This window comes from Oncorhynchus kisutch, linkage group LG11, assembly GCF_002021735.2.
Source record: "Oncorhynchus kisutch isolate 150728-3 linkage group LG11, Okis_V2, whole genome shotgun sequence".
NCBI lineage: Eukaryota > Metazoa > Chordata > Actinopteri > Salmoniformes > Salmonidae > Oncorhynchus > Oncorhynchus kisutch.
The window spans coordinates 13,938,991-13,953,423 of NC_034184.2; the positions used below are offsets into that span (position 1 = coordinate 13,938,991).

Sequence of the window (14,433 nt, forward strand, 5' to 3'; positions counted from 1 at the left end):
TTTGGGGAATTTATTTGACCTTGGAAAATATTTTTAAACCCAAATGTGTTGCAAATATCACTTAAATATGAACAAATATGTATCATTGTTAATGTATAGACACGTTTTCATTTCATGAATAAATACAGGTTAATTATAATTTGATACTATTACTATTTATACTATTATTTTGAAAATGTCCTAAATTCCGGAAGTAACGTTACATTTATAATGTTGCTGACGAGACCGTCAAGATAGATCAACTACCCCAAGATAGACCAGAGCCTGTCGTTTCCAATAGGGAAAAATTAATCATCGTGAGAAGAACAAGCAAGGAGGCGGGCAGAGCCAAGCACGAGCTTGTGAGATTCTATTGGCGCGTTCTAGCATTTATTTGCACATTTGCGTTAGGGAATATCTCAATTCTCCTTGCACACAAAAACAACGGAAAGGGTTATGCAGAGCACTCTGTTACAAATTCTAGTTTTAGAAACTGAATACTGTATGGAGATCAAATGTTTAATCGATGAGAACATTTGCAGAACGTTGGCCAAAATCCATCTCGCGCCATTATCTCACACTGGGCTTCTTCTGGTAGTGAGTGGAAACGCGAACCGGATGCTTCACATTTATACATCCGGTGAAATATCTGGCTCGTTCTATCTGTGGTCGAGACGCTGAATCGCTTCCCGTCTGTATTAGTGACGGACAGATGCTGACGAAATACTGCCGGTACTCTTTTGACATTTTAGTCTTGCTGCACTAAATTTGACTTCGAGGCGTCGGCATCTATACTTCAACAGCCTATTTATTCTACACTTCACCCAAAAACAATTACTTATTTTGAGGGCATTTTCGATCCAATAATGGCAAATTCCGTTGCCTTTCACACTCAGCTAGCCTCCATCATGGAGGTTTTAGCTAACGCGGCCGTGGCTGAAATCTGCGAGCTTGTTGACAATGGCTATGCTGTCCTGCATTTGGAGATATCTCAAGGGCAGAAGGAGAATGAAGCGTTGAGGAGAAAACTACGGATGATGGAGCTGAAAGTGTCTCGTGCGAGTGCCATGAGAGCGGGAATGGGAAGCTCAATCCTCGCGCACAGTCGCTTTCGAACTCACGTTGGCATGGAATCGAGAAGGACATCAAGCAGTAAGATTGGCGTTCTAATAGAGAGCAATAGTAATGGCGTCTTTTTGTAGGCACTAACTCCGCCTATGGAAAATGAATACCGTTTTTGTAGAGTTTTTTTTGGATTGACGCCGAAAATGTCTACAGGCGTACATTTTATACGTTTTGTTCTGAGTATCTTCATCAGCTAGTCACTTTTTAAAACATTTAAGCATTTATGTAATATAAAAAAGCATAAAGGCAATGTTATTCTCTGATATTTTCTTATAGACCAACACGTATATTATCTCCTAAACCTGTGTTAAACTCAGACCTTATTCTCAACGTTTATCCCAAAACCCAATAATTTCCCCCATCGGAATAGTGCCCCACAGTGGACACGTCAGAATACCCATACAATATAGCGGTCAACACGGAAATAGTTTGTCTGTTTTTTCACGATTAATTATCATAGGGGATTTTAGATCCACTACAAACAAGGTTTGTTTCATGTAGGCTTTCCCAGCGTGACGTTTTGAAAACTGTAAATCCCTCGGACAAGGTGACTTTTATAAATATGTTCCGCTCTATTTACTCTCCGTTTCGAAAATGTTAATTCGCATCAAAGTAGACATGCAAGACTACAAATTTCTGCAAGCTCCGGTACATCATCTTTAGCAGACACATTTGCTGTCAGCTAGTAACTACTAGCAACCTTGATCCAAAACAATAAATCTAGAAATGTAATTTACTGTTACAGATTTGAACTAATATTCAACTAAGGCTTATTTATGCATTTGGTCTTGTCTTGTTCAGAATACTTTCAAAAGAAGCTAGCAAGCTACCTACCCAACTAGATGATATTAGCAACATATCCTTATTTTAACAAATCCTTCAGTTGGTGGAGGCCTAAATTTAATCCCTTATAATTTCTGCCAACTGTATGATTGAGATGAAATCTGTTTCAATTTATAGTGTCAGAATGCACTGCTGCATAAAGCAATTCAAAACTAACTTGACATGTTCTGTTGCAGATTCAAAGCAAGATTAACTCATTGCTGAATGTATCTATAATCATAAATGAATAAGCATATTGATTTGACAAGAATGCACCTAGTCACTCAAACACCTGAACTCCAACAATTACACTGTTTTAAAGAAATCGAAATAGTGAACAATGCATACATATATCTTTCATACATAACATATAAACATCTAACTTGAAGTAAAGATACAATTATTTATTAGTCAATGCCAAAAACCTGGGACATCGAAGAGCACCATATGAACTATTATTACTATCCGATTATTACTATCACAAATAACACAATGTAAAACAGCAGATTGTGATTTATGGTGGCTGAGTTACAAATGGTGAAAAAAATGGCTACGGTAGGTTAAATATAAAATACTGTGTCAACTCAAGTAGAATGAGAAACGCACTTAAGACTCAAAACAAGGTGGCCATGCCTAAACGCAGCTATATCAACACCCTTCTTGTCAATTTAACAGGTCCATTTTTCTGCTGTCAATTGTGAGCGGCACATTTGACATTGCATTGTCAAAACCCCAGAATAAGCAGCAGGACAGCATTACTCAAGTGAAAAGTAGCAAAAACAGTAGTACACAGCAACACTTTTAAATGTGTTACTGAGTCTAGATGTTATCAAATCAGGAGAACAACAAGTGAAAGAAGCAGCATAGGGAAAATGGGTGAAGGTAGGGTGGGTTTATAGAGAAGATGCAGAGGTCCAAAGTTGAGGGACCAGGGGGCAAAAAAAGCTATGTGGAATAAGGGGTAGCTAGAGGGATTGTTGGCCATGGAATAAATGTAAAATGGTTTGCTTCTGCACCCCTTTTAGGTCGTTGTCACATATCCGGCCCATGTCCAGTTATACTCGGGGTCTCAGCGCGCGTCCCTCGACATCATTCCGTCTCTGTTACAGCCTTCAAATTGTGGTCATTGTGTGTCTGTGAATCACATTAAAGATGTTGACTGATCACAGCATTTCCACAAAAAGAGCCATACACAATACAATTTAAGCATTGAGGACATAATTTTGTTGACCACATGGTGGTTCACACGGTCTACTGTGTGAATAATGGAAGAATCTTACCCCAGCTGTAGGTCCATTTGAGTGTGTGGTCACTTAGGCCTGTACATCAACCAGTACTGGAACCATTGGAGACTTGGGATGCTTACTCAAAGTTCTGCTTGAATGTCTTCGGGTCTGTGTCTGTAAAGGTCAAGTACAACATGGAGGAAGTTAATCTGTGGCTTCGATAGACTTGAAAGTTTACACAAATGATAAACTAAGCAAAAGATTCAACAAACTACTACACATATAATAGACTGCCACACAGTCCAGTCCAATAGCCTACACATGGAGAGGAACCTAAAAGCACATACAGTACCAACAAACACTACTCACCCAACAGACAGGGCAGGTGTGGATCAGTGCTGCCTTGGCTGCAGTCTTCTGGTCTGCAACTGCAGCCTCCGCCTTGGCATCAGTCAACAAGTTCAACTTGAGTGGAGCATGCGTTATATTAGTTGAGTGGCGACTAGTGTGAGGGGACTGGAGCTCCGTTAATTGCGGGTGGGCTATTCTTTGGATGCTGAAATCAGTCGTTTTTTCATACAATTTCATTTTATGTGACATCGGAGCTCCAGTCCGCCCACACTAGTTGCTGCTCAACTCCATCGTTAATTGTGGAATTGAGTCAGCTAGGCTCGACTAACTTTTTTCATCACTGTCCCAGAATCATCCGGAAGTGCAATTTAAACTGTCCCAAACTGAAGATGAACGTCTCATAATAAAATACTTGTAAAAAATAAACATTGATATGCCAACATGGGCCTACTCTAGGACCTAGGTCATTCACCTAGGTCACAGTGATTTAAAAGGCTAATAAGAGTAGACTACTCCCGAAATAGATCAATGGGGCTGTCAACTGAGCCAGAAATTCACGTAACAAAAATGTCATTGGAATAGTATTTCCATCTATTTTACATAAATGTAGATGCATAATTAGCCCTCGTAAAAATGTCGCCTAGGTTATATGCATATTGGCTACAGCCTCTCATGTCCACACTGACGCTGACATGAGGGACACTAGAAAATGTAGGCAAACTTTAATGAGACTTAAATATAGGCTGAATGCCAGTCATGTTTGACATTTATCAAGTAGGATATTTAACACATTAACGTTTAAAGGTTTGATTCTGTTGACATAGCTTTCTCGAGGCACAGTTAGTTTAGATCAAATGGTCACGAGAGTGAAGGACAGTGCCTGTTACGCACTGCACACACCTTGAAATCTGAATGGAGGCAGTCAGCATTTTGAAACTATTTAACCATGAAGGTAATTGTTTGAAACCTGGAAGTTGTCCTTTTTTAGGCATATCTTAGCTTGTTTCAAAGTACCCTATATCCAAAATCAGATCATAGAAATGTTGAGGGAATTGTTTATAAAAATGCCCTTATGCCATAGAAACCAGCATTTCTATGTTCTATTGGTTTTCAAATCAACTTTCTCTATTTTCCAGAAGACAACATCCTAGTCATATTAGTAACCCAAGCATCTTTAGATTTCACCTCGTTCTAAATTTCTAACTGCTTTTTTCATCTTTGTCACATCAAACCTGCTCACATGTGCAGTGCATTTCTTTTTTATATCTTTATTTTTGTAGAACTGCGTTCCTGCTAATTGCATTTTGGAACATTCACATGTACCCTAGGCTACTTCTGCGTGTGCATTTCTGTGCGTATGTGAACAAAATAATAGAAGCTAAACCTTCTGATATGTTGCGCATTTGCCTCATTGCTTTTAAAATTGTACAGTAGTTGTATGCGTTTTGGATCTATCGTCTCAGAACTACATTTAATAAAAAATTCTTTGACGGGACAACCTAAATTTCGAGCCTTTGCTACATACCCAGAGAGAAAGTACATTGTTCGATCCTCTCTCTGAAACTGTTGGATGATTTTCTCAGTTTCTCACCTTTCCTGTGTTGTCTCTAGTAATGATTGGTAGGTCTTGGGGCAGTCAGGATACAACAAACGAGGCAAATATGAATTATGAGGGAGAAGTATGTTTTTCTCACATCACTTATCATGACTACCTGCTGCAGCTCTCTCTCAACTCCGGCCCACCCCTCCCTCCCCACCACTCTACTCACGCACTCAACAACAGCCTGCCTCACTACCTGATTGTCAGCAGTAGCAGGTAACAGTGAAATGTAAAAAATAATAATAATTAAAGAGATGCTATTTAGAAGTAGCCCAAAAACCTGCAACCCGCGACCAATACATTTTCACCCACAACATTGTTTTCAAAGTAGCCCAATTTTGAAAGACACCCGCAGACATGGCAACCCTGCTCATTGGGGAAACCAATTTGATTTATTTTGTTGCAATTAGTGTATATATATTTTGGGGGATAAACACAGAAAATTAGGTATATGGGAAACACAGGTTTAGGAGATTTGATACGTTTTGTTCTGGGAATCTTCATCAGCTAACTCACTTTTGTAATCAAAACCAACATATAAAGGCTTCACAATTCCTAAAGTTCATATTAACTGTCTATTATCCCATAGAACAAAACATATAAGATCTCCTAAGCCTGTGTTAACCTCAGACCTTTATTTTAGTTGTTTATCCCAAATCCCATTCCCCAATGGGAAAGGCTGAAGAACCAGAGGTAACTAATTTCTGTTTTTTTAGGACTACAAGCTGGTGAGTGCTATAGAACATATAGTAGCTACATTTATTGGTTACATCATTTTAGAAATGAACTTATCAAGACACCATTGATAAAGTGTGTTGTGTGTGAATGTAAACAATTTCCCTTGTCTTCTAATTTTAGGCGAGGTACATTGTCGGAGAGGAGTTGATTCCCAGTTGGTCACCAGCCTGTTTAGGGACGGAAAGTCCCCAGGTGACACTGGACAGACTACCACACAGAGAAAGGTAAGCATTTGTCCACACTTGTTTCAGAAAGGGCAGCCTAATATTTCAGTGGTTATCAACACACCCTAGGTCTGAATGTATATATGACATATAGCCCACCCATGCTAGTGGTAATTTTGCAATCAAGTGATCTTGTTTTACCTGTTTACTGTTCTGTTAGTGTTCTTGTGTTACATGTTTTTTCAGCTGTCTTTATGACTGACTGTACAGAGTAAATTTTCTCACAGTTAGTGGATTATTCCCAGTTATAAACTGTGTGGTTCCAGCCCTGAAAGCTGATTGGCTGACAGCCATGGTATATCAGACTATATACCATGGGTATGACAAAACATTTATTTTTGTTTTACGTTGGTAACCAGTTCATAATATAAATATGGCACTTAGGGGGTTTGTGATATATGGCTAATATACCACGGCTAAGTGTTGTGTCCAGACACTCCACGTTGCGTTGTGCCTAAGAACAGCACTTAGCCGTGGTATATTGGTCATATACCACACCCCCTCGTGCCTTATTGCTTAATTATATCTTGCATCCCAATTGATTTTACCCAACCTTGTGTCCAACAGCCTGCTGCGTTGGATGAGATAAAGCCCAAATCACTTACCATCAAAGAGGAGAGGCGGGAAGAAGCCTGGGACAATCATGACCAACGAGAGAGATTGAGTACCGGTAATTAAATGGGAAACGGGCTTAATCAAGTGTTTTCATTATGCCTTTTGGGGGGGGGAAATGTTGTATTACACACATCTCACTCCACTTAGGTTCTGCGCTGTACCATTTATCATTTTCCCATAAATATGAATACATCTAAATGTTATATTGGGGAAAAAACATGATAAATTAATATTGTCACGTAAAATGATTGCAATAATGTTAGACTGCATACCATTCATAAATTGATTTAATTATAAGTACAACTGATTTCATGCCAATATTTTGGGCTTTCATATTGACTATACATGGCTCATCCTTTGACTGATTTGTGATATTTGATAACCTTCATGAGCATCCAGTTCATAGTGATTCACATACTGTTGTTGATTTTGTAGGAGCTTTAAATCACAGTGTTGATGGAGGAGAAAGACATTCCAACATCGTCACAGAGGCCACACAACAAATCAGCAAACAGGAGAATGCCAGCTCTTGTAAATGGGTGAGTGGCGAAACCGACAACAATGAAAACCTGAGTGTGAACAAAAGATCTCAAACCCCAGCATTGGAAGATGGTGATGGAATACTTGACCATGCAGGCTTTGATTGTATGATGTTTGAGCCCCCCAGACAACTTGGGACCCTTAGCACCCAGGGTCCTGGGGCTGATCTTCCTGAGTGCTCTTACTCTCATGTGGATGTTGTACCTCTTAATTCTGAGTCAGAGAATAGTTTTCCCTTTTCGATGAACAAGGTGAGTCGCTCCATAACTGAGCACAAACAACCTGTAGCTTACAGAGACAATAGACAGAGGGTGCCGTTGCCCTCAGATGAGCCTCACATGACTGTGCGAAAAGGCATGGAGACTGGATCCAATGCCTTGGTAATGACGGATGGTTGGGTCTCCCATGACAGTCATAATAACGACGCTGTGAATTACAACCAAGACGGCACAGCAGGTAACCGGTTCATTTGTAGTTTCTGTGGTAAGACTTTGGCGTGTCTGAAGAACCTCAAGACACACCTTAGGGTTCACACCGGGGAGAAGCCGTTCAGCTGCATGCAGTGCGGGAAGCGCTTCTCCGACTCCAGCAACCTCAAGCGACACCAGAGCGTTCACACGGGGGAGAGACGCTACGGCTGCAGCCACTGCGGCAAGCGCTTCGCCCAGTCGGGGCACCTCAAAGTGCACCTTAGCGTACACACAGGATGCAAGCAGTTCCGATGCCCACAGTGTGGAAAGACTTTCATATCGGCCAATCACCTCAAGAGACACATCAGTGTCCACGATGGAGAAGAAAGTATTTTACCAACCACTTTTCAGTGAGTGAAAGCATACCCAAACGTGCTCCAGCCCAGCTTGAACAAAAAAATGAATTGGGGGCTCGACTGAAGGAGTTGATCATCCAAAAAGTATTCCATACACTTTTGAATGACTGTTTTTGTAACTCTTATCATTGAAGTTGTTTATCACTCATCCTCAGCCCACTGTGTGAAAATCGGTTTGCGGACTCGAGGTGTCTCATCAGACAAAACTGTTCACACAGGAGAAAGACCCTCCATCTGCATACAGTCTGGGTGAGGAGCTTACTGCGAAACACAACCTTACACTTCACCTATAGAGAAACCATTCTGGTTGCTCAAGTGCTGGTGATGTATTGTCACTGAGTGTACCAGGAACACGATCATGAATAATTCTACTTTTGACTGAACACATTTTTGTCTGTAGACTATTTGTCATTCACAGTTTAGGAGTCGTCTTATAACGAAACAAAAACAATGGAATCAACAAATAATTTGTGTACGTCCATTAATATTAATATTTCAAGTGCTGCAAGCAATATATGAAATGTGCAGTACAAACAGTTACAACTATTGTTAATGTAAGAAATGCTACCTCTTTAGGAAAAACACTCCTCCAATCACTCTAGTCAAATGCTATCTCGCAAAGGCTCATTTATGACATTTTTGTAATAAGTATTCTGTTGCACACTATTTTTTTCAGAATTACCCCTGAAAATTGATGTTTTTGTGAAATAAACAATTTTAAGAAAAAGGCCACCACATTCCTGATTTTCTTGACTCTCATCCAGTAGGATGCAGAACCAGCTTCTCGTCAGCAACCCTAAAGAAGCACTTCTGGGTCATGTAATTTCTGAAATCTTCAAAAGGCTCCCACGTAATAGTAGAAGTGTCAATAACCTGTATTTATTCATGATATATGAAAATGGTCTAAACATTAACAATGAATCATATTTAAGTGACATTTGCATTAAAGTTGGGTTTTTAAAACATGTTCCAGGATCAAATAAAGAATAACACATTTCTATATATAGCACATACAAATATTGCACTGTTCAGGAAAAAATATTGATTGTATGTCCATAAAACTACTATAGCCCCTAGAATACAAAACATATGAATTTGAACAAAAAGCTAGGTCATAGGAAGTGTTGCTGGCTTTTTAGTCTGCCCCTTCCATTGCCCACAATGCGACACACTGTAAATGGCCAGCCAGCAGCATACCACCCTGCATCCAACTGCTGGCTTGCCACAGAAGCTAAACAGGGTTGGTCCCTGATGGGTGACCAGATGCTGCTGGAGGGGGTGTTGGAGGGCCAGTAGGAGGCATTCCTTCCTATTTTCCTCAATCTCCTCTCCCGTGTAAATATTTCCCAGGTCGTTGCTTTAAATAAGAATGTGTTCTCCGTCAACTTACCCGATAAAATAAGGGTTGTGCTATATATATATTTTACTGTAGAGAATCATTTTACTGCCTGTCTCAGATAAACGGGTGGAAAATACTCAGTAGTACTAACCAAACATAATCAGTTTTGGAGGGGGACTTTGTCTACAGATTGTTGCTGGCTTTCACTCCACCACCTCCATTGCCGCCAGTGGATAGATGCAGCTACATGTAGCTGATATAATGAAAGTCCTGTGGGCAAAGAGTTGAACAATTTTGCAGGGATGGGGAGCATTCAAGCATAGAAGATGAAGATTCTGTAAAACTGCATTGTGCTGTTATGAAGGTAGACTAATAATATGACAAATGTATAATATCTCTTACCTGGGAAATGTTTTCTACGGTTTCAGGCACCCTAGTTAAAATGCAGTACGTTACAGCCTTATTCAAGTTTTTTTCTTTTTTTCTCAACCTACACACAATACCCCATAATGACAAAGCAAGAACAGGTTTTAGACATTTTTGCTAATTTATTCAAAATAAGAAACAGAAACATCTTATTTGCATAAGTATAATATGAGTCTCCCATATTTCACCTAGATAGTTTGTGTATGTATTGATATGTAGGCAACATGTGCCTTTTAATACATTTTTTTAATTGATGTAGTTCTTGTCTATTAATTTGATGTATTATGTCATGTTTTGTGTGGGCTTCGGGAAGAGTAGTTGCTGCTTTTGCAACAGGTAATGGGGATCCTAATAAAATAAAAATACCAAGACCCTTTGCTATCAGACTTGAAATTGAGCTCAGGTGCATCCTGTTTCCATTGATCATCCTTGATGTCTTGTTTGGAGTCCACCTGTGGTAAATTCAATTGATTGGACATTACTTGGAAAGGTACACACCTGTCTATATAAGGTCCCACAGTTGACAGTGCATGTCGGAGCATAAACCAAGCCATGAGGGTCGAAGGAATTGTCCATAGAGCTCCGAGACGACAGGATTCTGTCGAGGCACAGATTTGGGGAAGGGTGCCAAAAAATGTCTGAAGCATTGAAGGTCCCCAAGAACGCAGTGGCCTCCATCATTCTTAAATGGACGAAGTTTGGAAGCACCAAGACTCTTCCTAGAGCTGGCCGACCGGCCAAACTGAGCAATCGGCGGAGAAGGACCTTGGTCAGGGAGGTGACCAAGAACCTGATAGTCACTCTGACAGAGCTCCACAGTTCCTCTGTGGAGATGGGAGAACCTTCCAGAAGTTCAACCGTTTCTGCAGCACTCCACCAACCAGGCCTTTATAGTAGAGTGGCCAGACGGAACCACTCCTCAGTGAAAGGCACATGACAGCCCGCTTGGAGTTTGCCAAAAGGCACCTGAAGGACTCTCAGACAATGAGAAACAGGATTCTCTGGTCTGATGAAACCAAGATTGAACTCTTTGGCCTGACTGTCAAGTGTCACATCTGGAGGAAACCTGGCACCATCCCTATGGTGAATCGTGGTGGTGGCAGCATTATGCTGTGGGGGTGTTTTTCAGTGGCAGGGACTAGGAGACTAGTCAGGATCAAGGGAAAGATGAATGGAGCAAAGTACAGAGAGATCCTTGATGAAAACCTGCTCCAGAGCGCTCAGGACCTCAGACAGGGGTGAAGGTTCACATTCCAACAGGACAATGACCCTAAGCACAAAGCCAACACAACGCAGTAGTGACTTTGGGACAAGTCTGAATGTCCTTGAGTGGCCCAGCCAGAGCCCGGACTTGAACACGATCGAACATCTCTGGAGAGACCTGAAAATAGCTGTGCAGTGACGCTCCCCATCCAACCTGACCGAGCTTGAGAGGATCTGCAGAGAAGATTGGGAGAAACTCTCCAAATACAGGTGTGCCAAGCTTGTGGCGTCACACCCAAGAAGACTCGAGGCTGTAATCACTGCCAAAGGTCCTTCAACAAAGTACTGAGTAAAGGGTCTGAATACTTATGAAAATGTGATATTTAAGTTTTGTATTTTTAATACATTTGCAAAAATGTCTAAAAAACTATTTTTGCTTTGTCATTATTGGGTATTGTGTGTAGATTGATGGGGGGAAATAAACAAATTAATCCGTTTTAGAATAAGGCTGTAATGTAACAATGTGGAAAAAGTCAAGGGGTCTGAATATTTTCTGAATGCACTGTATATATTTTGTCCTTGGTCAGCTATGGCTCGGGGAAACAGTTCTTCAGATCACGTTGATAAGATGGTCTCGAACTGAGCTCGTCCAGTTTATTCTCCAGTGCTAGAACGCTCGACAATAGAACGGAGGGTAGAGGCGGTTCATCCACTCGCTGACATAGTCTTGTCAGGTATCCCGCAGGCCGTCCTCTATAACAATACAGACAGTACTAACATAATTATCTCTGAGACGTCATATTATTGAAAGCTTTTAAGGAAGGATGAATCTGGTTCCCTTACAGTATATGGTGAAGGAGATGAGTAAGCCTGAGTGCATCGAATTCAAAGAGGAAAGACAGGAGGACACCATAAGCCTACAGAATGACTCAAGGATTAAAGGTGGGTGCTTATATTTGTCCTATTTCACACATGCACAAGTGTGTATTACTACGCATGTGTGAATTGAAAATGTGTTTTTTTGCATATTCCACTCCCTGAGACACCCTCGGCGAGTGGGGTCAAGGCCATGGTCTGCCATTCAACGTCGACCGTGGAGCAATTAGGATTAAGTGCCTTGCTCAAGGGCAGATCAACAGATTTATCACTTTGTCGGCTCAGGGAGAGTAAGTGCAATGCAGGCCTATAATAAAATGTAAAATGCCAGTCGTATGGAATGGATGATTTATCTATACTAAAAAATACCACCCCATCTTAGAATGATTTCTCCAAAAGTCAAGGAAAGGCAATTATCCACAATTTAGTGTATTTCATCAATTATTTCCTCTCTATAGGCAGTGTTGAATCAGGTGCTGATGAAGACAACAGGGGTGTGATTGGACACACTCAGACCGACAGTCTCTTTGAGGACTATGATCCGCACATCAACGCAGACCAAGAGAGGGAAAGCACGATCCAGAAGTTTCAGCATACGAACGTTGCACACCGCGTATGGAGGCAGGAATACTCAGGCTTGTGGACACCAAGAAGCATTGAAACAGATTCTGAGGATCCAGCTTGCTCTTATTCTGAGGAAATTAGCCCCACTCATGTCAAAGCTCACACAAAGCAACAACAACAGACTTCCGTAGCTGAGGAAAGCAAGCTGTTCGCTGTTGAATCTCACAATGTGAAACCAGTGTCTGCAATGCTTGATTCTGAACCCTATGAAGAAAAATATAAATCTAGCAATAATGATAGCAGTAATAATTTGCATCCGCAAAACAGCATCTCTTATGAGACTAGTGAAAACTTTGGAAATCTTGCTGGGAGTTGTTTCTCTAACAGTCAAGGAAATATTAGAGGGAACACAGCTAGGCCCAAGGTGGGCATAGTTCAACGCTACATGGCAGGACATAAAATGCAACACGGGGTTGGCAAGCGAGAAAAACGGTTTGTTTGTGGCTTCTGCAGAAAAAGTTTCACTTGTCCAAAGTATCTTCAGTCTCACCAGCGGGTTCACACGGGAGAAAAACCCTTCAGCTGCTCTCAGTGTGGGAAGAGGTTCGGCCAAGCTGTTTATCTGAAGAAACATCAGAACGTCCACACGGGAGAGAAACCGTTTGTTTGCCCACTGTGTGGGAAGCAGTTTGCAGATGCAAGTAATCTCATCAGACACAAGAGTGTTCATACAGGAGAAAGACCCTTCATCTGAATACAGTCTGGGGAGAGGTTTGCTGCGAAGCACAACCTTATAATTCACAGAGAGAGAAACACTTCAGGTTGCTCAAATGCTGGAGATTCTATTGTCACTGAGTATACCATGGACACAATTAGTCAGGAATAATTCAACTTAACATTTTGACTGAACACTTGTCTTTAGGCTATTTGTCATTTACAATTGATGACTGGTCTTGTAAACAAAATTAATGGAAATAAAATTGTAAAAAATTGTGTGCACCTCCATTAAAGCAGCAATATGTAACTTGAGCGACACAACCAAATTCACATAGAAACCGAAGTTATAGATTTGTCATTCTCATTGAAAGCAAGTCTAAGAAATTGTAGATCTGTTCTATGTCCGCCATTTCTATGCTTTCTGTCCTTAAGTTTTTTACTTTCGGTTTTATACACCAGCGTCAATCAGCTGAAAATATATTTTTGGTTATTGAAAATATATTTCACATCGGTTTAGATGGTACAATAATTCTTTCCACTATGCATTGCTTGTTTTGTCACAATCTGAAATTAATCGAAATATTCTAGTTTTTGCAACCAGGAAATGACAGTGATTTCTGCATATTGATAGTAAAATGATATCCCACAAAGGCTCACATATCACATTTTTGAACAATTTAAGAAATGACACCACATTCCTGACTTTCCAGGCTCTCATCCAATAGGATGCAGAACCAGTGTCTTGTCAGCAACAGTTAATCACACCAGGCGGTTGGAATTTCTGACATTTTCAATATAAAAGCACCACACGTAATAGTGGAAAAGTGTCAATAACCTGTATTTATTCAGGATATGAAAATACATTTTCTAAACTTTAACAATGATTTATATTTGTTCATATTTAAGTGACGTCTGCATTAAATGTGGATTTTAAATTGTTTTCTAAGATCAAATAAAGAATACAATTTCTGCATACAGCACATACAAATATTGCACTGTACAGGAAAAAAATGTTGAAACCAGGGTCCAGTCTACTCAATAGTCCCTAGAATACAATATAGATGAGTTTGAACAAAAATCTAGGTCATATGTATTTGGAATACATATTGGACTGTAGAGAATACACTTTACAACCGGTCTCAAATAAACAGGGGTGGAAAATACTCAGTAGGGTCTCTACTAACCAAATATGGTAGTCTGGACCCTGATTTTATGGACACACAATCGATTGTTTTCCCCACACTTTGATACATTTGTACTGT

General features: G+C 40.4%; 1 protein-coding gene and 1 long non-coding RNA gene across 6 annotated transcripts; one reads left to right on the top strand and one right to left on the bottom strand.

Moving 5' to 3' along the window:
* Nucleotides 1-259: 259 nt before the first annotated feature.
* LOC109899970 (zinc finger protein 160-like) lies at nucleotides 260-13,824 on the top strand. Of its 5 annotated transcripts, XM_020495649.2 has the most exons (7): nucleotides 260-1,131; nucleotides 5,962-6,065; nucleotides 6,633-6,735; nucleotides 7,116-7,219; nucleotides 11,860-11,956; nucleotides 12,057-12,180; nucleotides 12,349-13,459. In XM_020495649.2, exons 1-7 carry the CDS (start codon nucleotides 846-848, stop codon nucleotides 12,356-12,358), a joined length of 828 nt encoding a protein of 275 aa, XP_020351238.1. In that variant the 5' UTR covers nucleotides 260-845; the 3' UTR covers nucleotides 12,359-13,459. The 5 variants fall into 5 exon arrangements, 3 of the variants coding, with proteins under 3 accessions (XP_020351238.1, XP_020351237.2, XP_020351235.1); XR_002256533.2 differs by lacking the exon at nucleotides 12,057-12,180 and having other exon boundaries at nucleotides 455-1,131; nucleotides 7,116-8,295; nucleotides 12,349-13,824; XM_020495646.2 differs by lacking the exon at nucleotides 12,057-12,180 and having other exon boundaries at nucleotides 546-1,131; nucleotides 12,349-13,824.
* Nucleotides 2,253-3,646, bottom strand: LOC116376181 (uncharacterized). Its single transcript, XR_004211575.1, has 3 exons — nucleotides 3,522-3,646; nucleotides 3,207-3,326; nucleotides 2,253-3,060 (listed from the first exon to the last, which is right to left on the bottom strand). It is a non-coding gene; the product is annotated as an uncharacterized LOC116376181 (long non-coding RNA).
* Nucleotides 13,825-14,433: the final 609 nt, after the last annotated feature.

What these genes read in the sequence shown, in the direction of transcription:
- LOC109899970 (XM_020495646.2), top strand. Translation starts at nt 846, where the DNA reads ATGGCAAATTCCGTTGCCTTTCACACTCAGCTAGCCTCCATCATGGAG. An exon ending in ATCGAGAAGGACATCAAGCA is followed by an intron (nt 1,132 to 5,961) that starts GTAAGATTGGCG and finishes TTCTAATTTTAG; the next exon opens with GCGAGGTACATTGTCGGAGA. An exon ending in GAATGACTCAAGGATTAAAG is followed by an intron (nt 11,957 to 12,348) that starts GTGGGTGCTTAT and finishes TCCTCTCTATAG; the next exon opens with GCAGTGTTGAATCAGGTGCT.